We start from the raw sequence: 27,820 nt of genomic DNA on the forward strand, positions 1-27,820 counted from the left end.
ATTTATTAAAATAAGTTGTGGGGAAACCCCCCAAACCCCCTTAAATACCGTAACACTTATTCATCATGTTGACAACATAGACTGTAAACAAGCTATTTTACAGTATTTGGTTGACAACTTCAACCCTAACCTTAATCAATGCAATCCTTGTTAGCAGGTTGCTATGCTAGTTGTCAGTTAGATTCTGGCTCACGAAGTTTAAATACTACCCATATATATATATATATATATATAGAACACTTATCAGTAGGGAATTTAAAAAAATAAGATATAAATAAAATTGGTTCGCGAGAAAAGTAACGGTTCGCGAGAAAAGTAACTTTAATTTATCATGTTACATTCTGCGCCCATCTCCCTATCCATTCATCTCGGTGGAATACTTCACACATTTTTCCCAAACACATGACAAACCATATATTAGAAGAAACAGCAGACCTTACCGAATACAAAGGTGTAAAGCATTCCCCTGTACAGTTATAGCCATTCCAGAGTAATCCGGTTTTGGGTGGTTGACGTTTTAGGCCGAAAAAAAGTTTTTGAAAAAAAAACAAATCAGATATTAGGCATGGAAATCACTTAGTCCTGTTGTACTGATCCTTCCATTCCCAAAAATATGTATGGTCTTTTAGATTTTGTGTTGAAATTCATATTTATTCACTAATTAGTTGTGGTAGTGACTAAAATTGTCATATGGTGTGACATGAAAGTTATTGTTTGTAAAATTATAATGGGGTATTTTGTTTTTAATGTGAGCAATGTATTATAATCTTCTATCATTACTTCATCAAGATCTAGCATTTCTTTGTGCAAATTTATTACATTTTACAGTATATTTCTTCATCAATACACAGAGTAAGGCATATGTCCTCAATCTTTCAATAAACGTCATATTCATTTTGACATACCTTGATATAAAAGAAAGAAAATGCTTGTGACCTTTGCTGACCCTATTTTCTATCTGTTCCATTGAGATTTGTATGATTTAGACCCCAAAAGCCTTTTTATTTTCATAATTTCTTGATGTCACACCAAATGATATGGTGTCACGCCATATGATAAATAACACCACAAAACAATCTGTTAATACAAAAATGTGTATTATATGTATTTCACAAGCAACAAAAGACAGTTTAAGACAGGTATATCATGTAAAGGTTCACTTTCAGAAATCACAACTATGCAAAACAGAATGCCACCAAATATTGTATAGCTCTTGGGTTCCCTGAGTTTTTCTCTTCTCAATGGTGGGCTTCAATCTGAATGTTTGCAGTTTCCCCTTTGAGCAGGGACGTGCACAGGGGGGTTGCTCAGGTTGCCCGGGCAACTGCCCATATGCCCTTCTTGACTCATGTTGCCCTTCCAATGGGGAAAATAAATAAATACATCGTACAATGGATGCAGAATTTCACGTAGGCCTAGATAAAAAAAATCACAAAGCCTCATTCACTTCCATTCGGGCACCGAAAGTGAAAGTCAGTAGGGGAAGGGCAAACTCTGTTTACGTGGCTGCAGCGCTGCACGCGACCGGCACCTGAGCTGAGCCTGCATAAGCGGCCCTAGAAGGACATTGTCGCGGTTGTCATATGAGACGACTCAACGTTGTCGGAAAAGGTGAGTTTGTGATGTATAACAAACGAACTATCATCGTCATCAAGTTTTATGAAATGAATTAAAATCTTAATAAATCCAGGGTGAGTTTGCCACGTTTAGCCTAAATAATCAGACAGATAGCTTGCAGAGAAGCAGCCCGTTATCACATAGCCTAGCCTATAGGTTAACATTTTTTAGTAGGCATTAGACAAACTAAGCTACATGTCTGCTGATAGTTAATTTCTCACATTTCGTTTTAGCAAGAAGAATGAATGATGGAAGTAATGCATCACATTCATTATTTTATTCAAAATGGTGCACTGTGATAAAGTGATAAACGTTGCACTGTGATAAAGATGACATGACATTGTGTAGACGAATTGATTAATTAATCAGACTCGTATTTTAGCCTACTAATGGCAATGTTTCATAATTACATTACATTTAAGGTGAGGAGCAGTCACAAGCCTCCAGACTATGTGAGGAAAATGTGGACCAGGAGGAGGCACAGGACAGGAAGGCCTAAGTGATGATCACCAAATATGAGATGAGAGGACCATGCTAGAAAGTACAGGATTAAAGAGCTGCATGCTAAATAATTGTAATCTAAAAAAACATAGGCTATTTTAGAGGTAATTTCAAAGATCTTGCCTGAGCAGAACATAAATACCACTAGGGGCATTACAATAATAATAAGTTAAGGGGATTGAGTGCTGTATTTCAGTGTTTTACTTCTTTGTGTATATATTTTTAAAAAGACACTGTTATTCTCAGTCCTGCATATAGCCGGTGAGTTTTTTTTTTTTTCTTGGGGGGGGGGGGGGGGTGCGCCCTTGTTTTTTCAGGTCAGAGCAACTGCCCCTCAAAATTCCTGTGCACGTCCCTGCCTTTGAGTTTATTCTCTTTATATCTGTTAAAAGACAAATTCAAAAATGTATTCAGATAATTTAAAACGTTTTCCTGCATTATAATCAGATTAAATTGTTGCAATTACTTATAGTGCTAAAGACAACATTAATATTACTGTTTTCTTTAACACCAGAATTTATTTTCTCAGACTACTATTGATATTTAGAATGTCAAATATGTATCTTTTGTATCCAAGGCTGTAGTGTGAGTGAGTGAGTGTGTGTGGGGGTGATTTCTGTGTTTTATGTGTGTGTGATTCGCAAAACATGCAATAGTTGCACATCTTAAATAATAAATGTTAAATCATGTTAAATATGTCAAAATATATATTACACTTAATTATGAGTTAAACATATGTATGAAAAAACATTATTTATGCAGGAAAATGCAGTTTCTATTATACAGTGTGACAAATAAATCATATGGTGTGACGAGAAATCCTGGTCACACTATATGATATGGGGTCACACCATATGAGGTTTCATGTACTTAGCATGACATTAAGCAATGTGCTTTTATGCTAACATCCTAAAAACATGCTAACTGCAATATGACAATATAGTTTTAAAGGTAATATTGACTGAAAAGTAATTTTATTTGGGCATTTTTGCGTAAAATGCGTCACATCAAAAGACAATGCAAAAGGGAACTCAAGCAGGAGTGCCGGATATACAGTACTTGATTTTTTTGAAAACATGAAGAGAGAAAACTCACCTTGTAACTTTCAGTGTCCTTCTGGGGTGTTGTTCTTCCTCCTGAAAGAAGGAGGACCCCTACTCCCCAAAGGTCTCCAAACAATTGCCCGTTTAAAAAAAGTAATATGGCGTCACACCATATGATATCCATTTCTGGGACAAAGTGTTTTAGTTAAGGGTGGCTTCACAATATTATGCCTGAACTTTTAATCAAGCAGACTCACAAGTAGGCATCTGGGTTATCAATATATGATTGAATAAACAGAAAATGAATTCATTTTCTTGTTTTTATTCAAAATCAAAATTTGTGACCAAAATTTGTGATCAAAAAATTGGACCAAAAAAAGGCCATGTCATGTCAACCACCCTTTTACATTTGCAGCAATGTCTAAATGTATGTCTCCAACTTTGGGCTTCAGGTTTCACAGTGTGTTTAAATTGTCCAATACATGATTTCATAACAGGCCAAATACAAAATAAATGTTACAAATATCGCCTAGATATCTGTAAATATTAAAATCAGCTGACTAAGAGTTTGTCAAAGTAGCCTTAATGATCACAAAATGCTAAGCATGCATGTAGACTATTTGAGTTTCTTAAAGCTGAACTGTGCTTTAATTGTTCAATACATGATTTCATAACAGGCCACATAGAAAATAAATGTTAAATATAGCCTAGATATCTGTAAATATTAAAATCAGGGCTATGATTAACAGTTCTATGTAATATGTCATGTTTGCTATTAGATACGGGTTTTAAGGTGAAAAGTAAGGCATTTGTAGGTTAAACTGAGCGGTGGTGGTGGTGGGGGGGGGGGGGGGGGGGGGTATTCATTTTGCCCACCCCAAATTTCTATTTCAGATTTCTATCAATCTGAGCAGCCTAGATCCGGGCCTGCTCCATCTCCTACTCCATCCCCTACTTTTGTGTATGTAAATGGGTGTGCATAGTGTGTGTTTATTTTTGTGCGTATGTGTGCTTCTTTGTGTGTGTGTGTGTGTTTATGTCTGTGTGTGTTTATAATTTGGTGCAGTTTGACCCTTTCAGCCAAAGATACCTGCGATTACAGTACAATGCCTTGTTTTTGCTTTTTATTTTTAACTAGGTGGCACTATACCTCAAATGAGTGGATACGGGATGTGTTGACATGGCCCCTGGAGACCAACATACAAAAATAATTTGGTCATCCTAGGCCCTACGGTTCTCGAGAAATTCACAGAAAACTGTCCAGCCATCTACAGGCTGATTGGTGTACAATCACTAAATGTACACATTATATTAATTTATTGTATGGTCCTCCATGATCGGAATTCCACTAAACTTGGCATGCATTCAGAGGGGTGTCATAATGATCCTACACTTCACATTTCGTGCAGTTTTGAACATGTTAGCCAAAGATACCTGTGATTACAACGCCTCGTTTTTGGTTTTTAATTTTTAACTAGGTGGCGCTATACCTCCAATGAGTGGATATGGGATGGGTTGACATGACCCCTTGAGACGAAAAAAAGTTGTTCATCCTAGGCCCTATGGTTCTCTAATTATTCACAGAAAACTACCCTCGTTAATTTCAGGGGGAAAAACAATAGTTCTGTGTCATCCATGTGGGGCTACATGCCCACCAAGTTTCGTGCAGCCCGGTCTTTCAGTGTCCCGGGAATCGTTGACTGAAATTCACTAAAGAAAAAAAAGAAGAAAAAAAAAACGCTGACTCAACCTATATGACGGTCATAAGGTTCCTGACAATCCTTTTTTTTCACTTTTGCTGTGAAGCCACCTCCTGTGTCCATACAATCAAAACATTTTCCATCACAATGAAAGGTTTATGGACAAAACATTTACAAAATCTGGAAAAGTAACAGGTAACAGTATTTAGTAGCTGCTCAGTTCTTGTTTGGCATATCAATACATAATCACGTCTGTTTCTGGACCATATTGTTAATGCAATTCAATCTTTACTTTCACAGAAACCAAACCACAGGTAGCTCACCAAATGCATGCAACAAAATCAATGAGATGGTATCACTTCCATGTAAGTGTCTCTAAATCTACACACAATTTAAAGGCCATCAAGACCACAGTCTGGGAAGAGATGTTTAAAATAGGTCGGGTAATAACCAGTCTGAATATACAATACAGTAGAAACTGACATCACTATGTACAATAAACTGACATCACTACAGTATGTGCACTACATCAGGAAGTGGAGAATAAAATGATTGACAGTTGAGCAGTGAATGCATGACCTTCTTTAGTCGGTTGGTGGCACTGGAGGGGACTTGGTGAATGTTTTGGACAGTTCAGTTGCATTTGATACTACAATGTAAACTGCTCCTGGCTCCATACTAACATTATACTCTTTTTTTACTCAAAATGTTATTGTCATTCTGCAATTCAATCTGTTTCTGCTTAAGCCATGAAATTCTTGTCTTTAAATTCTGCCCCTTATTCTGTGTATATGAATCCTGAGATTTCCTGAAGCAGTTAGGTGAGACGGTTTACACAAGGAGTGTCCACTGTATATCTTGAGCATGTGCCTTGTGTCTCCCTCTTCCCCTGTCTGTCTCAGACAGAGCCATAACCGATTTAGAAACATGGCATCCCCACTGGTTGCATGTTCTGTCCATGGGAGTGTCTCTCACTCGTTCTGGGACGAGCTGGGCCAAGAGAACAAACTGGGCAGCCGGTAAGAGGAGCTTCGGCGGCGTGCTGGGTCGGGGAGCGTGAGCGTCTCGGGGGCTGACTTCTTGCGGGGCCGGTCCTTGGGCACGGGCAGGAAGTCAGGGGGCTCGGTGGAGAGGGGGGTGGTGGGCGCGCTGGAGGGGCCGCAGGATGCCAGTGGGGTCTGGCTGATGGTAATGGCAGGGGGGAAGGAGCCGATCTTTTTGTTGGTGGCCTCCTGTGTGACACGCTCATACTCCCGCACCTCCTCCATGGACATGTCTACCAAGGAGAGACACAATCACACATCTCTCTACATGTGCTAGTATGGAGGCTATATTTTCTTCATAAATTTACACATTTCACACATGTCAAGATGTGTGGATACCCTCTATAACTGAGGTTTCAGGAGCAAGCATGACTGAGTTCAAGTTTACAACACCTCTGCTGAAGCACACCTACTTAAACACTATAGTGGATATTCTGAATACATGGTTTGGATAGATTGTGTGACGGGTCTCTAAAACATCCCCACGTGGTGAAGTATCTCTTAGTACAACTAAGCACTAAATAAACAATAATTGTGACTTACCAATCCATTCATCAACCCAAGCAAATGCTTGCCTGTGACCCAACAGAAGGACCTCCCTAACAATCTGAAGAGAGGGAAATGGAGAGTGGGCGATAAATAAGGAGAGAGAGGGAGAAAGAGAGAGAGAGCAACTTAAATCCTGACAAGAACTGGAGCTGTGAGAATTGACAGCGAAGTTTGAGGTCCTGACCTTGTGAACAAACTGTTCCACACGGGTCTGTAGGCCCCACACTTCAAACTTGACGGTCACCAGTTTGTAGGAGCACATGATGGGCTCATGGGTGTCCCTCCAGTCCTCCTTCAGCATGCCCCTTGATGTCTTTTCTGACGTGAAGTAGCGGAGGTCCTGAGAGGCAGTGACAAATGGGTGGTTGAGTTAGTATGGGTGAACTCTGGAACATTGCTAGTTCAAAATCGGCAAAGGTAGGCAAACCACACTGTGGCTAAGATTAAATGTAATTTTCATTAATTAAATTCACCTTATTCCAATTCTGAAATGTGTCCTTATCCTCATGTTAGACAGGTAGGGTCTCGCGCCAATTACTTAAGGCCGTGCGGGTGCGTTAGTTTTGGGCAACGTAACAGTCAATCAAGGAAAAAACTCGCACACCATTATTTGCCGTTGAAAAATAAATAAACAAAGTGTTTAATCCATCAAACCAAGGTGCTACCAAGTGAGGTGATGTACAAACTTTTCGGTCCTCAGACCTTCATCAGTGCAAACCATACACAAAGACATGACGCCTATTTATAGTCTGCGTCTACTTGGTGGCAGCTCTGTCAATCAAACCTGACCCCTAGCTAGGTAGGTTGAAGTGTAGACTCAACGAAGTGTGCGTTGCGCAGCACAGGCGGCCAAGCAAGGGCTCCTTACCCTCAGGCAACTCAACAAGAGAAACAATTTCCAAGTTGACCTAACTTTCAACTCTGCACAGTATCCCATTAACTGCATGACAGTAGGCTATTTACAATATTTTCTGTTACGTAGAGTTTGTAAACACGTTATCATCAACTTAATGCACGCGCAACATGTGTTTGAGCAGGAGAGAGAATAACAAAGAATGGATGCAGCAACTACAGAAATTGTAGCCATACTTGCTGCTTTCTTGTACTAGGTTAACAGCACATAAAAGCTGATTTAAGCTAATTCACTAACTCAAGACTTCAAGGCCATCATGGATATAAAACGTTTTTTGAAAATAACGAAGGGATGGAGGGAACATAACAAAGCTTGGAGTTATTTCAGATGGGCTACAACAAGGTAGGCAAAATGATGGTGCTTAAAACCTTAGCGCAGCTGGAATAATGCTTAGGCTGATGTTAAAGCGCACGCGATGTTTAAAGCCATACACAACGGTAAATTGGAACAAAACTAAAGGTAACTTTAGCATTTATAGGGCTGTATAAAGTTGTCCACATTAATAGGTCATAATTAGGCGTTGTGGTTGTAAAGATATTTTAGGTCACCAATGCACGAACAAAACCGGGAAATGGACAAATATTATCAAGGCTTTGAATGTTTCCGTCTGTGCACGGGGGTGTCTGTAGATTGGTGTGTAACGCATTCATTCATGCAGGCCTGTGGTCATGCATGCGCCCTTAAAATAGCATCTGTATTTGCGCCACAGACTTTAGACCAGGGAGTTCCTGGTCTGTGCCGAATTGTTTTCTGAAACTGCAAAATGTCAGCAGTGAACGTTTGCGCCGGAACACACCCCGTCTTTTCGCTGAACCGCCCCCGTGGGCGCAATCGAATTCCCTAATTCACAGGCATGTACCTGTGGAGGGAAAATTCCAATATGCGCTGACTGCAAAATAGGAAAGACAAAAGCGCGAGTATACAAAGTCAATTGCGCTCGGATGCAAAATAGAGCCCAATGTCTGTTTTTACAGACGTATTGCAATAATGTGATGAGTGTATACAATATACATAATCCATTGTGATTACTTCCACCAAAATCATGGTCTTTCACCTTTTTGCTCTTAAATGTATTGAAACATACAAAATGTGCATGTAAAAATAAACAAATCTAAAGAAAAAAAAAAATCTAAAAAAAAAAATCATATTCCTCATATTGTGCAAATATTGCACAACCATGTTTAATGTTTTGAGATGATGCCTGATGCTTTTTCTCTACGAAACTCCCCCTCGCTCGGTCTGAAGCTCTTTTCCTTTTCTTTGCATCTTCCGTCAAGGGTTTTCGCTGCTTCTTCGCCGGCTCTGCCATTATACACACGTTTGCAACAATCTCTAGCGTTTTGTTAGCCTGCCTCTGTGCTGTAAACTGATCCTGCTTCGGTCGGCGGGTAGGATACACCGAACTTGCAAGTGGGATATTCTTCCTACAGGCAGTAGGGGCGGGCGAGAGAGCCTTCATTTGCCCCGTAATGAGTCATTTAACCATATACCGACTCACGAAGATGATTAATTAACACGAAAACGTTGCCTGGTGTTCCTTTAACAAAGTGAGAGGGGTCTACGGAATAATAAACAGCTGCACCAAGACTGACTGCACAATTATCTTTTCTCTTTCTAATGAACTGCGCAAGTCTAATTACAAAGCAGTGATTCTACACAATAGGGTTTCACTTCCTTGTGGCCAATTAAGTTGGTATTTCAATCACACACACATTAGACACGTGTGGGCGCTGAATTAATGTATGTGCCTGCGTGCATCTTATCCAAAGTCATCACTGCTTCCAGGTGTGTGACCTCTAAGGACTTCCATTTGCATTTGAACTGATCTCAGAGCAGTAGACCTTGGTATGTCCGAATGACAGATTGAACAATGAATGTGATTGTGATTACACGGTGGTTGATTGTGAGGGAGGAAATTGTACTAAGAAAGGTTGCCTCCTACAGATCGTGACAAGGGTGCAAAGCAAAACCTGCTAATTAATCCCACTCAGTGAGACACTATTCTCCTGCCGTATGCGATATGGAAGGAAGTGAAATGAGGGGTTTTATTCCCCGCCATCTTCATTTCCTGTTCCAGACCAAATGTTTTCATCAGTTTGATAGAATTCAAATGTTCCTGAGCAGCAATAAATATAACTTGGAACAACTTTATTATTTTAGTGCTTTGCAGAGTAGAATAATACTCCAGTGATAATCTGATCAAGGGTTTTTGGAACAATGCATAAAAGCATATTGCTAACCCCATTCACAAACTAATGGATCTATTTGTATTAATCTGTTCTTCAGCGAACCATAGCTTGACTATGACTCACAAATAGCTTTCTATTTAGTCGAAGCAAGTGATTTTGATTAGATTTGCTGTACATGGACAAGATCCATTAATCCACACTGGATCATCTGAGCTGGTATTGTTTCACCCACATTAAATAATGACAAGTCCAAGTGAAGAAAAAACCTGCTGATTTAAATTGCGTTCTAATCAGTGTGCAATTCCATTAGCAGACACCGAACCCTAGTCACTCAAACACACTGCCATGTCTCTACTGGCTGGAGCTGCAGGTCTGGTGGAAAATCTTGATTCTTTAGCACATATTGATTGGCCGAACATTTCCCTTCTCAATGGAGGCTACAGAGAGGAGGCAGCCAGTGAATTGAGAAGCCATTGATCCGACAGCAGGCTGCTCTCATTGAGATGCGGGCTGGAGGAGATAAACTAACTGGCCTCTGGAAGAGGGGTCATCTATCAGGACAGGAGCTACGCTTGCTTACTGACCAATTGACCGACTAACTTCTCTCTAAAGGTGTCTGAGGGTCACTGTTGATTTTGAAACACATTGCGAAAAATGCATTAATTGTCTTGTGTTGAAATGTTAATGGGATTAACATCAGGAACCATTCAGAAACATTTCAGGAAATGTTACTAAGTCTCTTGAAGGTAAATGGGGGGTAGGTCCACAGATTTTCTGGATAATCTATTCCTGTTCCTTTTAAAAATGACCCCATAAAGGAAATGTTCCTGTAGATTTTAGGGACATTTTTCTACTTCGAAAAGGGGCTAAAGATATTTAGGTGAGATAGACAAATAGATATTGAAATGAAATAAGGAACTGGAACTCAATCAGCACTGATACCAATAACAACACGATTAAAGAAAACAAGAAAAAATGTATGACATATCCATTTATCCACATCATCCATCTAAAATGGATGGACTGCCTAGATCCAATAACAACAGTCATGTAAATAACATAATCTTTTCGTAAACCTGGTAACAATCTTACTGTAATATTGTGAGCTCTCTCTCACCTCTGACTCTTTGTAATGGCGTTCAGGGATCTCGTCATAGGCGATGTCAATGAAGCACATCTCCGTTGTCTCATCCTTCTCAACGGTGTCGAAAATCTACAAGAGGAAGTGGCATACAGGAGACTTACCACAGGGACAACAGGGACCATTAGTTATGGTGACAAACAAAGTTAAAACAAAAGCAATAAACTAAACAGAGGTAATGAGTAGGAAAAGAAGCAGGACATGTAATCCAACTCAAGTGCTTTTCTTTTGATGAGCACAAGATGGAGCTCTATGGTTGCTTTTATTTTTGCCCACACGACAGCATTACATAATCTTCTTGTTCCAGTAGCTCTGGCTCTGCTTTAGAAAGCCCCAGTGTGTGCAGAATAAAGCGGAGCAGCAGTAAGTGTGATATACTGTACGTTCAGCTGCAGAGGTCAGGGAGTAGTAGTACTGAAGGTGAGCACTCAGCTATTATTTTTAACTTTGGGTTGAGGTGTCCTCTACAATACTGCGCGGGTGCTTTTGTAGATAGAGGAATTACACAACAATGATAAGAGATAAAAAGACCAACACTGGTTAACTGGAACTAACAGAGAAGATGTTCTAAGGCAGGAAAACAATAGATCTCATCTCTGTACTACAAGATCACCCCCTGAATAACTTATGAACTGCCACCTTTTCAGAGGAAATCAATTAAACTCAAGTATGATGCCTGTTCACTTGAGACCTAATAGAAAAACTTCGGTGAACTGACAAAGAATACTAATGTCAGCTTAATGGTGAAATTCCATCAAGTAAGTGAGCTCAAAGCGAATATATTACATGAGACTAGAACATCCTCAGATAAACAGCTGACATTTAATTTTGTAGCTCTGTGGAAAATAACAAGTCCCTGACCTTATGAACATCCGTCGTCTGTGCCTGAAATCACACAAATATTCAGCATCTCATGTTTTCACAGAAACATTTTCACAGAAAATTGCCCTGTCAGTCAAGTCCTGGAAAAACACAGGCCTGCATTAATCTTTGGCTCAGGAGAAGGTGACAGATGGGCCGTTCCCGTTTTCCACACCATAAAAGGTATGCTACAGATTGAGCTATTTGAAGTCTTTACACCAATGTTTTTTCTGAAAGTTTTCAATGACCAGCAAAAGATACCACTGCTCTAATGCCCTTCGTCCTTGATAAGAATTCCTCCCCTTTCTTTAAAATGAGTTGAATAGTAATGATCATCCTCATCATCATGAATCATCCACAGCAACACATCTTTCATAAAGAGCCCAAGCGGGGCTTTTCTCCTTTATATTTTTTCCTGCTCTTTACTCAAGGTTATGGTGACAAGTCAACAAACCGATGCAGTCATTTGTTATGCCGCCAGAGTCACGACCCTGGGTGGGCAGGCGCAGGGCCAGAGCGAAGCTAATCAGTTTCTCAGGTGCACCAATTAAGCAGCCTTCAGACGAGGCCAAGCACAAACGAAACAGAACGCAACAGTCTGATGTGTCCGACCCCTCGTCCATCTCTTCAGCGAGGCTGAAAGGAGATTGCACACATAGCTCTGGATATGGCGTGTTTACATAACCCTGAATTACAAACGTGCACAATGGCACTTCTGAGCGAAGCTTTTTTTTCCCATCTCAGCCGTCTCTCTGCCACGGGGGCAGACGCCTGACTCATGTCAGTGTCTCTCTTCATTTCTCCCGTAATGAGATTTCTCACTTGACAGACACGGCCCGTTTGGAGGCCCGAGAAGCGTAAACCAGGCAGGAGATTCTATATGCCTCCGGTCCGCTTGGCCGTGACAATACAGATGTTAAATTCAACCTAGATCTGATTTTCAGCTCATCAGGTCTACTGTAGCACCGAGCGTGTCTTAGCCCATAAAAGACAACCTAGATCACATTCAGTATTCCATCTGCTCAGATGAGGCTCTATTACAACACAAGAACTGACAGGCCGTTTTCTCCACACCTTTATCATGATATGATTTTCTCAGAGGGGTGCTTCCACTTCAGCAACTGTAACGAGGAGTGTGGTGGGCAATTAATGCATTTTTAATGCTTCAGCTGGATCATCTGGATGCACCGATTGTGACCATGTGTGCAGCCCCTTAGGTCACCGAGAAGGTTACGGCTCCTGGTGTAGAGCCTTTCCCATAAGATTTTTGAAAATTAAACACTCTGTTGTGTTTTCTTTCATTTCATGCCAGTAAGAGAGCTTCAGTTTCCTACTCTAATGGCAGAAGTCGCGCACAGCAAATGCAATGGTGAAAGTGCACCTAAAACAAGGCCCATGCGATGCTGTGCAATGTCACACGGAACACAGAGAAGAGCAGCAGAGGGAATTCATGCGTGCTGATCTTGAATGAGAAGACTGTTTGAGAACTGTTGCTGTGATATTAAACAACATGGTTGAGACAAGAAAAAATAAACACAGACATTACACACGATTCTTGACAGACTTACGTTGTCGTTGCTGCCTTTGTTGTCCTCATACTTAGTTTCTATATGAATGGAGAACTTTGGCAGAAATGAGCACTGTGGAGGAAAAATAATAATCCTGAGTGATTCCTTTATGCATCACTTCAGAGTGAATTTCACTTAGTGAAGTTAAGCGGTCACCTCCTGTTAGCTGTTATCTGTACAATTTATTTCTGCATTCAGTTCAGTCACATCATTTCATAATCAAGAAGATTGTCCGGCTTCATACATGACTTAGATATATGTATATAGGACTTCTCCTCTCAGCTACCCCTTACACCCCCCCCCCCCCCCCCCCCCCTTCTCCATAGATGCCAACAACATGCTGGATTAAATTAATTTATGTCATTCAAGCAATCACAATAGGCAGCTACTGCACTGATCCCTTACGCAACAGAAGGGGGAAGGAGTCCAAACAGCAAAGACCAATGGGAGCAATAAAGGAGTTGTGGAGCACACAAGGGACTGAGATGAGAAGTGTGTGTGTGTGTGTGTGTGTGTGTGTGTGTGTGTGTGTGTGTGTGTGTGTCTCAGTAATTAATGATCTCTGATTCTTCCTGGACCCGCTCCCCGTCTGCGATCTGCTGATTTGTGTGACAGGACCGGGGCCTGGTAGTGGAGAGGGGCAAATGATGAAACGCTTTACGGATGACAAGAAATGGACAAGCGTGGCAAAGCAGTATATCATGGTGCTCTCCCCCCTTGTCCCTTTATACAGCATCGGTGGCTAAGTGAAACGTTATTCTGTGATGCTGCTGTGAGGAGCACAATGTTAAACGTTGGGGAGGTAGTAATATACTATATAATCAGATGAGATTAATAATAAAGATACTCAAACCTGAGCTCAATAGCACTAATTGAATTTGTTATGTGTACTTCTCCTGTTGTAGAGGCACCCTGATCTCCCTCCTCATAGTTTTATGCGTTCAGTCACGGCTGTTCCTATGTTTGGCCAGAAAAATAGCTTTTAGAGCGAATTCAACTGTCATTGGGATGGCAAACAGGTGTGCAAAAGTGAAACATGGACATCGCTGATGTCGGACCAGAGAGGAGTCGATCTGTCTGATTTTCAAAGAGACAGAACTGTTTTTTCTCCCACTCTGCGGTGGAGCTCATTTACTCATGCATTCAGTCTTTAAATTGTTCATTGACAGATTGGTGTGAGTCATAGACAACTCAGACCTTAGACAAAAAGAGAAAGAGAGACAGAGAGAGAGAGAGAAAGATCATATTAGTTTCCCTGTACATGTGTTTTTTAAAACTCTTCGTAAAAGCCTTGCAGGAGGAGTCCAATGGGGCATACCTACACATAAATACATTAATACAACTCCTGATGGAGTGTATAAAAATGAACCATCCCCCCCTTCCCCTCTCTCTCATGTGCTAATCATGAAACTATCACGTATTAAACAGCAGCTGCAAAATAACACTTGAGAAAATCATTGAGAGTCCACATCAAGGAGCCGTTTGTTTTTTGTGGTTCTCTGGCGCTGGTCCACACAGATATATTTAACCTGTGCACTGCGCACTGCCCACGGGTACTCCTGCATTCAGCGGAGGGGCACCCGCAACAGCTGGGATGTTTTTGTTATCTCCCTGTGGCACACACGCGGCACCGCGTCAGACCCCCTCCCCCCCCACTCCCACCTTTATCGCAGCGGGCAACAAGCCCTTCATAGACCGGATTTCGAGACCGCCGGCTACTGCTCCGCACTCTGTGCTATCGGGCGCAGGGGGGAGTGGGGAGCATTGGCTGAATTATTTCCAATCCCTGCTGCATGCGTGGATGGTCACGGGTGGAGGCGCTCCAGTTACAGGGGGCCGAGGGGGCCTTTGGAGGGCTGGCGCTGAGTTCGTGACTCTGGCTGTGTTGTGTGTGTGTGTGTGTGTGTGTGTGTGTGTGTGTGCTACAGTGGTCACCTGGAGAGATGAAGGGAGAGAGTGGAAGGTACTCACTGTGTACTCTGTGTCAGGGGAAGCATCCATGTGGGCATAGACAGAGAGAAAGGCAAAGAGATGGACATTATGACATTTGTGACTCATACAGGAGTTATGTGGGAATTAAACTTATCATGGAATCACTAAATAAAACAAAACTAATCATCACGAATCAATCAACAAATGAAAATGAAAACAATTGCTAAATGGATGATTTACCTGTGATTGTGTGTGGATAGTAGTTCCAGGCCTTCTCTGTCACATAGAATATTCTGGGGACCACTGCTCTTGCCCAGCTTGGCAGCTTGCTACAGGGGAGGGGTGAGAAGACAGGAGACTTCAGAAACAGGGATGATCCATCTATTTGCTAAGATGGAAAATGTTGTCTTTGGGCTGGAGCATGAGGTATGGTGCTGATGCTAACAAGCCAGCGTGCCTTTCATGCTGCTCACGACTCAGATTTATGTGGAGACTTGGGAAGAAGGAGCCTTGAATTGATAGGCTTTCAGTAAGGTCTTTATTATTTAATACACCACCAAAGCCCTTAAGGATGCTACGCATTCTGCACTAAAACACATATAAAGCCCCTGCATGCCCAGATGATGAAGAGGATTAATCTTACTGATGAAAAGCTGTGCCTAGGTGCACAGAAACAATATACTACTGCTGGATCAAACAACAAATGTGGTCCTTTTAACTAGCAGAAGACATGAAATTATTTTGATTGAGAGAAATTGGCTAGACATAGACATTGGCTACATAATTAACCACTACAGTGCCCTCCATAAACTGTATATTGGCACCCCTGGTAAAGTTGACTAGCTGACTAGGTAAAAGCCTATCTCTTAATTAAACACGTAAATAGCTGGAGTTACTGAACGCTACATGAACTTTGTCTGGTATTGTGTTCGAAAATTTGCTCTTTGGCAACAAAGGTGGGTTTGGTGTACATAGAAGAATGACTACGAAAAAGAACCACAATGATAAATATGGTGGAGGGTCAGTGCTATAGGTGGGGCTGTTTTTATGTTTTTTAATGGGAACCTTATTAGGGTGCATGGTAATGACCTTTAAAAGAAAAAAAAAATCGGTAACACTTTACTTGACAGTATCAACATAAGAGTGACATGACACGGTCATGAACATATGACACTGTCATGACACATGAACCCTAACCTCTAACCCTAATCCATTGATTCCAATGCTCCCCTCTTGCCTAAACCTAACCCTAACTTGTTATGACAAAAACCGAATGTCACTTAAAAACAGAAGCGCTATGTCATAAATGTGTATGACTTGTTTATGACACCTTCATGACAGTGTGTCATGTCACTATTATGTCGATACTGTCAAGTAAAGTCTAACCAAAAAATCGAAGTATCTGCCATGAGACTAAAAGTGGGTCGTTATTGGATCATCCAGCAGGTCAATTAACTAAAACATATGTCCAGATCACAACATAAATGGTTTACTAAATACAAGATCAGGTTTCTTGCATGGTCATCCCAGTCCCCTGATCTGAACTCCATAGAAAAACAGTGCTGAGGAGCGGGACCTAGGAATCTGTAAGATCTGAAGAGATTTTGTACGGAAGAACGTACAGAAAAATGATCTTGGGTTGTCATAGTTTACGACCTGTTTTACTGGCAGAGGGAGGCTTTACAAATACAGGCCTGTCAATAATTGTGGAACATCTCTTTTTGTTTTTTCTTTATGAGGTATTTTAGTTTCTCAAAATAAATTTGCTTATTCCCCTTCAATGTCTGATTTCAATATGAGTCCATGATACCTATTTACTCAACTTTACCAGAAGTGTCAATAAATGTGAAGGGCGCTGTATATACAGCACATATAGCACATAGAGTAGCCTATCCTGATCATTCTGTAACTATTGGGTCAAATTCAGCGAACTGCTCCTCAGTTGACTCTTTAAATCCCTTATAGAATGCCCCATAGAGAAAGAACTATAAATGTTGCAGAGTACAATGGTATTGCATTAGCTACAACATTGGGGGTTTGAGTTACCTACCAAACAGTGACAAAGACTGTTAACGACATCAACAAGAGTTCTCGGTGTCTTCATTAAACTAGTCTGAGACTGAGAGTCTAAGATTGGTCAATCGCCACATCTCAAGTGGGATGTCTGGTCAATTAAATGCAGTTTCCGGACAGGTCTGTCTTTGGCCAGAGTTAAAAATGGGACCCCATAGATTTTCCATACGAGTGGTCTGACAGGGCCGTGCTTCCAGGACAGTGCTCTGCTCTGGCCGTCTGCCTGGCTATTTCTGGAGAGGCTATTTCTGATTTACGAACTGTCAGATCCATTTAACCGGGGCAATATGCCTGCCGTCATACCTTCCACAGAGAGGAGGATAGATGCTTCCGCTGTGCTTTAAGCACCTTTGGGTCTGAGGCTGTCGAGCTATTAGACAACATTCTGACTAACATATCAAATAGACTATTTGAGTCTAGCATGAAACGATACATCCAGTCTCAGCCAGTCCAGTCTCCACATCTCAGTTCAGAGTTGATATTTTGTTGTTTGGTAGAAATAAAAGATACACAGAAGCAACAAGTCTTGGTTCTTGGGGGGGGGGGTTCGGACACACCTCTAACTTAGTCAACTATTATAACAGTCTCTCCAGCACCATGTGTTATGTGCGTGTGTACGCTCCACAACACTTTTTCAGGGTTTTCTATGGATTCAAGAATGAGTTACATTCTTTGCTACCACATAGACAAAGAACAAATGAATGTGCTTTTCTGATCAATGGCTGCTTAATGCACACATGGCCCCAGTTTGAATCCCAATAGAAAAAACAATGTAAATTCATTTGAAGGAATTTTAAGGACTTTAATGTAAAGGATTTGTAATGCAATAAGGTAAAGATGCACAGCCTAGGATGTCTTTGGCAGTTGAGTGCCAAGCACTACTTAAATCACATTCATATTCCCCCTCTGGTTACTGATACCTGGCTGAATGACTGAATAATGTCTGAATAACTACAATATAACGACAGAATCATGAACACTGTATTTTACTTGACTAACATGATAGTGTAAATACAGTATATTTTGTTTGATCACAAGAGTTGGAAATGTTAACAGTTTTACCAGTTAGTAAAATTAAACAGGAGACCTGTACTTCCTTTATTTATACACCAGTCAAACCAGTCCTCACACAGCCTCATCGTTCTCAAAACAAACAGACGGGAATAAAGCCATGCAACGGACACCAGCAGGAGCAGATGGTCTGGCCTGTGGCCCGGCGGGGATACGTACTTGTTGAGATAGACCCGCTTCTCGGTGAACTGGCCCAAGCCGTGCGTGGGGTCCTCGTAGGGCTCGTTCTGGACGACCTCCACACCCTCCCCTCGCTCGCTCTGCTCCAGACTGTGCTTGCTGATCATGTACAGCTGGCCTATCCTGTACTGGAGACACAGGAGGACCACAAGTGCGTTTATTATGTTACCGTGAAAATGCTTGCTTTATATTCTGTCTGGTTATATTTTAAGAGGTCGGAGATGGCAGGTTTTTCCCTATCATGCTTTATTAAATTCCTTTAAAAGAGGTTATATTTGCTATATTGATGAGTTTCTAGTTGTCCACAACTTCCACAACAAACTTCCCACCCAACTCTCCCCACAGCGGTAAAGATTGTTTACCAGAAAATGAGCCATTTGTTTGTGAACAGCCCAAATGGGTATTTTGATTACTTTCAGTCTGGTTTTCGGGCAAATCACAGCACTGAAACCGCTCTCATTAAAGTTTCCAATGACATACGCCTCAACACAGATTCAGGTAAAACATCAGTCCTAGTGCTACTGGACCTTAGTGCAGCATTTGACACTGTTGATCACAATATTTTACTACACAGACTAGAACACTGGGTTGGATTTACAGGCATAGTTATCAGCTGGCTAAAATCATATCTACAAGAAAGGAGCTTCTTTGTTGCCATTGGAAACTGTACCTCAACACCAACGTGTTTGACCTGTGGTGTTCCCCAGGGGTTGATCTTGGGGCCACTATAATTCAACCTCTATATGCTCCCACTTGGACAAATCATTCATAATAATTTGATTTCATATCATAGCTATGCAGATGACACACAAATTTACTTAGCTATATCACCAAACGACTATGGTCCTCTTGAATCTATGTGTCAGTGTATAGAACAAATCAACACCTGGATGTCTCAAAATTTTCTTCAGCTGAACAAAGAAAAAACTGAAGTAATTATATTTGGTAAAAAGGAGGAGACTTAGGGTTTAATTGACAGTGATCTAAATTTCAACAGCCACATGAAAGCGATAACTAAATCAGCTTTTTACCACCTCAAAAATATTACCACCTCAAAAATATTATAACTCAGAGGGCTGATGTCAAAACATGACTTAGAAAAACTCATTCATGCATTTATCTCCAGCAGGGTTGATTACTGCAATGGACTGTTCACAGGCCTTCCTAAAAAGACTATTAAACAGCTTCAGGTGATACAAAATGCAGCAGCTAGGATTCTAACAAAAACTAAAAGAACTGACCACATTACTCCAATTCTTAAGTCCTTGCACTGGCTTTCACAGAATTGACTTTAAAGCACTATTGCTTGTTTATAAATCAGTAAATGGAGCAGGACCTAAATACTTGTCAGACATGTTTCAGCAGTACACACCTTTTCGTCCTCTCAGGTCCCAGGTGAAAAACCTGCTAGTAAAACCCACAGTTAGAACTAAACATGGTGAAGCAGCTTTTAGCTGCTATGCGGCTCAGCTGTGGAACCAACTTTCGGATGACATCAAAAAGGCCCCAACTGTAGCCAGTTTTAAATCTAGACTTAAGACCAAACTGTTCTCAGATGCTTTCTGCTAACTGTGCAGAGTTACAAATTCTGAATCTGCCTTGATAATTACAGTGCATGAAAATACACTGTTCTGTTATCCGAAGTCTTCTTCTTATTATTATTATTCTTCCCACCAAATTTCTGCGTCTAATTCAGCTTTAACCGTTTAACGTAGAAACTTCGTTAAAACTTTGTAACGTAGGTCTTGAAAAGGACACGTGGGGAATGTATTTTTCACTTTTGTAAACTTTACACTTTTTGAGATATTATTTTCCCCCATAGACTTTGCATTAGCACTATGACATCACAATGGACTAATTAACTTGATTTGCACCAGCTACTTACTATTAGGACCCATCAAAGGGCCAGTTAAACTGATTGCACCTGTATCAACTGCTTTCTGCTTAACTAGGCCAACTCTCTCTGTGTCTCTCCATTCTACAAGGATATAAGGCACATTCCATCCAACTTTCTATCCATTCATCCTCTTCAAACCATTCACTCATCCACCCATTAAACTATCCATCAACATCCATTAAACAATCTGCCTATCAACTTCCGTTCAACTTTTCTGTCTATCAACATCCATTACACTATCTACATTCAACTTTTAAACTATATACTCTGTCTCAGGCTTTAAGCATACAATCTGGCTCTCTTAAGACTAGTATTTCCTCTGCCCACAACTGTTTCAAAATAAATGTTAAATAATTCACTATTAAATAATTTAACTATTTAAACTACTCAACTATTTAACTGTTCAGCCATTTCAACTGTCAGTTGTTATCAACTATGACTCCTGCCAACTGTTTCCAAATAAAAGTTTGTTTGGCATTTTATGTTAATGTTATGTTATGTTAATGTTAATGTTCATGCACTGGTAATTTCCTCGAAATTACATTTTCTAGTTATTCTACCTAGTCTTTTATTACTTTTTTTTTACTACTTTTGCTTACTAATTATTCTTTATTTTTAAATGATTTTACCTTGTGTTTTATGTTTTCTTTTTATTATGATCTTTACCTTTTAACAATTCTTTGACTATATTGCCCTTCTATGCTTTTATTTGTTATTATTGTTTGGTTTTGTTTATGTAAAGCACATTGAATGACCTCTGTGTATGAAATGCGCTATATAAATAAACTTGACTTGACTTGACATATATATGTAGTCAGATGGCAAATTTAAGGATAACATATGATTTCAACCTTTGTGTGTAGTGGGACAACATGTGCCAACACACACAACTGTCCACATATGACTGCTGCTTATTTCAACATGTGCTGATGAGATGCTTTCTTTTCCCTCTTATCCTTGTATCTGGCTGACAAGTGGTGGAAATAGGATGCTAAGTGCTGCACATAGGGCAGCCTGAATGGGTGGAGGTCTACTGAATTATTCATTCTCACTCTTTCATGTTTTCATGGACAAGAGAAAGGACACACAGAGGGTCACAATGCTTATTAGCTTTTTTAAAGGCAAACGTAGCTTGTTTGGAGTACTTTTCACACCATGCAGATTGTCTTTTGCGAAGGCTCACTTTAGTAACAAACGCATTGACGGAGAGCACAATGAACGCCTCTTATTACTCTGGCAGTGTACTGGCAGTGGCCAAATAAAAAGGGAGGCCAGCCTCATAGAGCTCATTGGAAGGTCATGCCTCCAGATAATGAAACCTGTGTGTTTTTGTATGAAGTGTGAGACCAGCATCAAATATAGACGTGTATCATTGATGCAAGTATGGGTACCTGAATGTAAGTCAGTGAAATACCAGTTTAAATGACTGGCTGTCTTTTCCAAACAAGTAAAATAAAGGATTGGCTTATTACACGTCATGCAGAAACCCTCTGAAGTTTCAAAATATCTAGAGATCATCCAGTCTAGGCACATTCAATTGATCATTTCCATCAAGCCAGAGGTAAATATAGGTATATGAATAGAGGGGCAATCAAATGGATGGCTTTCGTGTTCATTTGGCAATTGGTTTTGACATCAGGCCGCACAAGACATAAATGACAAAATATAAACAACAACTAAATAATTTATTAATAATTTGAGAAAAAGCAGAGAAATGCAAGAAAACCAGCCATGTAGAAGTAAGGATACAATTTCAACCAATCAACATCTAAGATAATACACTGTATACTTCTCTATCCCTCTCTCTGTGATGTCATATGCATGGTCTGCTCGATTTAGTTCATCTCAGACTCTAAGCAGGTGGATATCTCTCATGTAAATAAGGCAGTCAGAGAGTGAGGGATCAGAACCATCAGTCATTTTGCCCCTATCAGTCAGGTTTCAGTTTTGTAAGAGTTGTTTACTCTATCGGAGATGAAACGCAGACTTTTGTGCGCAGCTCGGTGCCTAATGATGGTCTTTTGAAATCTTAAAAGGATCCCTGTAAACCAATGGCTGCAATCACTGACTTGAAAGGAGAGAAAAGAACACAGACAAATGGTAACAGATGGATGTTTCAAGATATCTCTCTCCTCCATCTCTCACCCTACGTCTCCCTCTCTCTCTCGAGCACAATATTTCACAGGGAAAATAATGAACAGTAGATGAAAGGGTCGCTCTCCAGATATAGGTCGCTGTGTGGGCGGGGAGGTGCAGCACGACAGACACCGCCAACTTTTCTTCTGACAATGGCCAATGTGGCAAATCTGTGCAATTAAACAGCAGGCGATAATGCCACATTTAGCTTCCTGCAAGGCGACATAATTAATGCTATGTAGAGTTGGTATCCATAGTGACCAGACAAGCTCTCTTGTGTAAACCTGAGGTAACTGAGCATCTACAGTATTAACCCTGCAGAGAGGCATAGAGAGACATACAGGAACACAAAGGGTGGCAAATGGATCCGATGTGCTGTGATGTATTGGTGATACCCTCCTCCAGTGTCATGAGCATTCTCTCTCCCTGGCAACAACCCTTAATTGATTCAACTCTCTGCCACTCTGCTCACTCTCTCTCTACTCTGCCTAACGAGCTCCACCTGGCTCCGCCCTGCTCAGCTCTAATTACTCTGCCAGCTGCACTGCATTTTTCCACTAACCTCTCCCAGTATATAAAGCCCTGTTTTTCAGCCAAGCCCTGTCAGATCGTCTTCAAACCTGGACCAGTAACCTGCCTGCCTGTCTACTCTCTGACTCCTACCTGTGATTCGGATCCTTCTTGACTGCCTCCCTGTTCTACTGCCCCGGTTATCCCGACCTGCCTTCCGGATCTTCTCGATTACTCTCCGATCTTCAGCCCCCCCGGTAACTCGTATCTGCCTTCTGTCTCTCACCACGTTTAGTGCCTAGCCCTGGTCTGTACTACTGCCTGCTGTTCACCTTGCTGTTGTGTGTGGGTTCCCCTGAGCCCCGAGAACCCCTGGCACTCCTAGCACCCCTGGAACCGGAACCTCCAAGACCTCACGTTTCTCTCACTCCTCTTCCCCCCTGAACCCTTCAATAAAAAGACTCTGAATTTGAACTTGCGCTCTTGGGTCGTCTTCTGTCCGTGACAGAACGATCTGACCATCATGGACCCAGCGCACTCCCTGACCACTATGGAGGAAGAGCCCGAGATGACTGCCCTACAGCGACTGGAACGCACTGAGGGAGACATCAATCGGATGGCTGGCGACATCGCTTCCCTTCTCCAGCAGCAACAGCAACAGCTTCAACAGCAGCAGCAACAGTTCCAACTGCAGCAACAACTGCTAGCCCAAGCCCTGCAACTACTCTCAAACCCGGCTACTCCACCTGCACCCACCCCTGGTTCTTCTGTTCCTGTACCACCGGCAGTGCTGCCACCAGATCCCCACACTCCTGAACCAGAGATTGGGAACCCGGAACGTTTCGATGGAAACCAAAAGCAAGTAAGACCATTCTTGAGCAGCTGCCGAATCCAGTTCGCACTACAGCCCAGGACCTTCTCAACGGAGGGAGCCAAGGTGGGCTATGTCATCACCCATCTCACCGGCCGAGCTCGGTTGTGGGGAACGGCGGAATTTGACCGGCAAACCCCAGCCTGTGCCTCCTTCAGTGCCTTTGAGGAGGAGATGTTAAAGGTCTTTGATCTAGGCTCGCCAACAGCCGAAGCGTCACAAGCTCTGCTCACCATCCGTCAGGGCAATCGGACAGTGGCAGACTTCTCCATTGACTTTCGTACCCTGGCCAGTCAAAGCTCGTTTAACTCAGAGGCACTGGTGCAAGCCTTCCTCCACAGCTTGGCGGACTATATCAAAGACGAGCTTGTTTCTCATGACCCGCCCTCAACGCTTGATGCCGCCATTGACCTTGCCGTCCGCATTGACCGCCGTATACAGACCCGGAGGAGGGAGAAGGGGCGTCTCAGTCAACCTGCCATCCGCACTCGGGTCGATACCTCCTCTGTCCAGCCCCTGCCTGTCAAGTCCCAAGGCCAACTCAATCAGCCTGAGGCCATGGAGATTGGCCGTGCCTCTCTGACTCCCGAGAAGCGTCGGCGCCGTCTAACCTCCAACCTTTGCCTCTACTGTGGTGGTGAAAATCACCAGGTGGCAGCAGCTCACCAGGTGTAGGGGAGATCCGGGTGAGCTCAACAAGTCTTCAGTCTCCCTCCATTCGAAAACCCCTGCTTCATCTCCGCCTTCAGCTTTCCGACACGACTCATACGTTGGCCGCCCTTGTGGATTCTGGAGCCGAAGCAAACATCATGGACCCTGAGCTTGCACGGCGACTGGACGTGAACCATCATCAACTGGCACAACCCATTCCTGTACGAGCCCTGGATGGACATCATCTGGGCACGGTCACTCACATCTCAGCCCCTGTGACAATTCTGCTGTCAGGAAACCACCAAGAGTCCATCCAGTTTCACCTCCTACACTCACCTGGCCAACCACTCATTCTCGGATACCCGTGGCTCCGTCAGCACAACCCCCACATCGACTGGGAGACAGGAACAGTCCGTTCGTGGGGAAGGAGTTGTCACCAGACCTGTTTAAGGGGGGCCACCCTGCCCGTTCATCGGGAAATATCTAGCGCTACCCCCGACATATCCAATGTTCCGACCTGTTACCACAGCCTGAAAGAGGTGTTCAACAAATCCAAGGCGACATCTCTACCCCCACACAGACCCTATGACTGCGCGATTGATCTCCTGCCTGGCACAGCACCTCCCAAGGGTCGTCTGTATTCACTGTCAGCCCCGGAAAGAAAGGCCATGGAAGACTACATTAATGACTCTCTTGCCGCCGGGATAATCAGACCGTCTTCTTCCCCCGCAGGAGCGGGATTCTTCTTCGTCGGTAAGAAGGACGGTTCTCTTCGTCCATGCATAGATTACCGGGGTCTGAACGACATCACGGTTAAGAATCGCTACCCACTGCCCTTACTTTCGTCTGCCTTCGAACTGCTGCAGGGAGCCACCGTATTCACGAAGCTGGACCTTCGCAATGCCTACCATCTGGTGCGGGTGAGAGAGGGAGACGAGTGGAAGACTGCGTTCAACACACCAACCGGCCACTATGAATACCTCGTCATGCCATTTGGCCTCACCAATGCCCCAGCAGTTTTTCAAGCCCTAGTGAATGATATCCTCAGGGACATGTTAAATACATTCGTTTTTGTGTACCTTGACGATATTTTAATATTCTCAAAGACTCTGTCAGAACACACGCACCATGTCCAGTTGGTCCTGCGCCGCCTGCTGGAGAACTCTCTTTTCGTGAAGGCAGAGAAGTGCGAGTTCCATGCCAAGACCGTTTCATTCCTGGGGTATGTGATCAACGAGGGCAGCATTCAGATGGATCTCACGAAGGTGTCGGCTGTCACGTCCTGGCCAGTCCCTGAGTCTCGGAAAAAGTTGCAACAGTTCCTGGGCTTTGCGAACTTCTATAGGAGGTTCATCCGAAACTATAGCACAGTGGCTGCACCACTCACGGCGCTAACCAGCACTAAACAGCCGTACCAATGGACAGCAGCTGCTGATAAGGCCTTCCATAGCCTCAAGACACGTTTCACTTCCGCTCCCATCCTCCAGATGCCAGATGCAGCAAGGCAGTTTGTGGTGGAGGTAGATGCTTCGGACGTGGGAGTGGGTGCAGTGCTTTCTCAGAGAGCAGCCGAGGATGGCAAGATGCACCCCTGTGCCTTCTACTCCCGTCGGCTAACCCCAGCCGAATGCAACTACGACATTGGGAACCGCGAGCTGCTGGCCGTCAAGCTCGCCCTTGAAGAATGGCGGCACTGGTTAGAGGGGTCAAAGGAACCATTCGTAGTGTGGACAGACCACAAAAACCTGGAGTATATCCAAACAGCCAGGAGGCTGAACTCCCGTCAACAGCGGTGGTCTCTGTTCTTTACCCGCTTCAATTTCACGCTCTCCTACCGCCCGGGATCTCGCAACATCAAACCTGATGCCCTTTCCCGGATGTTTCAGAAGGACGAGATCACCGCCATGCCAGCTCCCATTCTTCCCAGCCACTTTGTCGTAGCGGCCCTCACCTGGGAGATCGAGAAGCAGGTCATGGAGGCTCTTCGGAACCAGCCAGGCCCAAGCACCAGCGCCCCCAACCGTCTGTTTGTTCCAGCAAATCTCAGGTCACCTGTGATCCAGTGGGGGCACGAATCCCGTCTGGCCTGTCATCCCGGCATCACTCGCACCCTTCATCTGGTCCGCCAGCGGTTCTGGTGGCGGCGGATGAGACGGGATGTCCAAGAATTCATCCGAGCTTGTCCCACTTGTAACCGAAACAAGACCCCCAACCAGCCTCCTGCTGGGTTGCTGCAACCCCTACTCGTACCCAAGCGGCCCTGGTCCCACGTTTCACTGGACTTTGTTACGGGTCTTCCGCCCTCTGATGGACACACAGTCATCCTTACCATTGTTGACCGCTTTAGTAAGATGACTCACTTCGTGCCTCTTCCTAAACTACCCTCTGCTAAGGAGACCGCCCAGGTGGTCCTGGAATATGTGTTTCGTATCCATGGCCTACCCCAGGATATAGTGTCAGACCGGGGGCCGCAATTCTCAGCAACCTTTTGGAAGGAGTTCTGTCATCTCCTTGGGGCCACCGCCAGCCTATCATCTGGATTCCACCCGCAGTCAAATGGCCAAACTGAACGCATGAACCAGGAGCTGGAGAAGGCACTGAGGTGCGTGGCCTCCCAAGATCCCCGGGCCTGGGCTCAACACCTGCTCTGGGTGGAATATGCCCATAATTCACTCACCAGTTCCGCCACCGGGCTCTCCCCCTTTCAGTGTGTCTACGGGTATCAACCCCCACTGTTTGCCAGCCAGGAAGCGGATGCCACCTGTCCGTCTGCTCTTGCGTATGCCCGCCGCTGCCGCCGCACTTGGGCCCAGGCTCGCACTATGCTCCTGAAGTCAGGAACCAGCTACGCCGTCGGTGCCAACCGACGGAGGGCCCCAGCACCTACTTACCGGGTTGGTCAGAAGGTCTGGCTGTCTGCCCGGGATCTGCCGCTGCGGGTTGAATCACGAAAGCTGGCCCCTCGCTTCATTGGTCCTTTTCCTGTGCAGAAAGTCATCAGTCCAACGGCGGTTCGGCTTCAGTTGCCCACTTCCATGCGGGTCCATCCCACCTTCCACGTCTCCAAGGTCAAGCCGGTCCATGAAAGTCCCCTGGTCCCTGCGGCTCCGCCGCCGCCTCCTCCGCGCCTCTTAGATGGCGGTCCTGTCTTCACCGTCCGGCGGCTGCTCCGCTCTAGGCGACGGGGTAGGGGTCTCCAGTACCTCGTTGACTGGGAGGGATATGGTCCGGAGGAGAGGACCTGGATCCCGGCCAGGAGGATAGTGGACCGGACCCTCATCACTGACTTCCACCGACTACATCCTGATCAGCCTGCAATCCGTAGGGGCCGTCCCAGAGGGGTCCCTAGCCGTCCTGCCCGCCCGGCTTCCTGT

General features: G+C 43.5%; 1 protein-coding gene across 3 annotated transcripts in view; it reads right to left on the reverse strand.

Moving 5' to 3' along the window:
* Positions 1-5,132: 5,132 nt before the first annotated feature.
* pitpnc1a (phosphatidylinositol transfer protein cytoplasmic 1a) overlaps positions 5,133-27,820 on the reverse strand; it is a 44,998-nt gene continuing 22,310 nt past the window's right edge. For 2 of the 3 annotated variants that reach the window (XM_042085119.1, XM_042085117.1), the window contains exons 2-9: positions 18,361-18,509; positions 15,298-15,386; positions 15,061-15,104; positions 13,126-13,197; positions 10,673-10,768; positions 6,638-6,793; positions 6,448-6,511; positions 5,133-6,137 (exon numbers count right to left, since the gene is read on the reverse strand). In XM_042085119.1, coding sequence (XP_041941053.1) covers positions 5,833-6,137; positions 6,448-6,511; positions 6,638-6,793; positions 10,673-10,768; positions 13,126-13,197; positions 15,061-15,104; positions 15,298-15,386; positions 18,361-18,488 — 954 coding nt within the window. In that variant the 5' untranslated portion in view covers positions 18,489-18,509 and the 3' untranslated portion in view covers positions 5,133-5,832. The remainder of the gene's footprint in view (positions 6,138-6,447; positions 6,512-6,637; positions 6,794-10,672; positions 10,769-13,125; positions 13,198-15,060; positions 15,105-15,297; positions 15,387-18,360; positions 18,510-27,820) is intronic. The other variant, XM_042085118.1, reaches the window with a different exon arrangement.

Source organism: Alosa sapidissima, chromosome 3 (genome assembly GCF_018492685.1).
Source record: "Alosa sapidissima isolate fAloSap1 chromosome 3, fAloSap1.pri, whole genome shotgun sequence".
NCBI lineage: Eukaryota > Metazoa > Chordata > Actinopteri > Clupeiformes > Clupeidae > Alosa > Alosa sapidissima.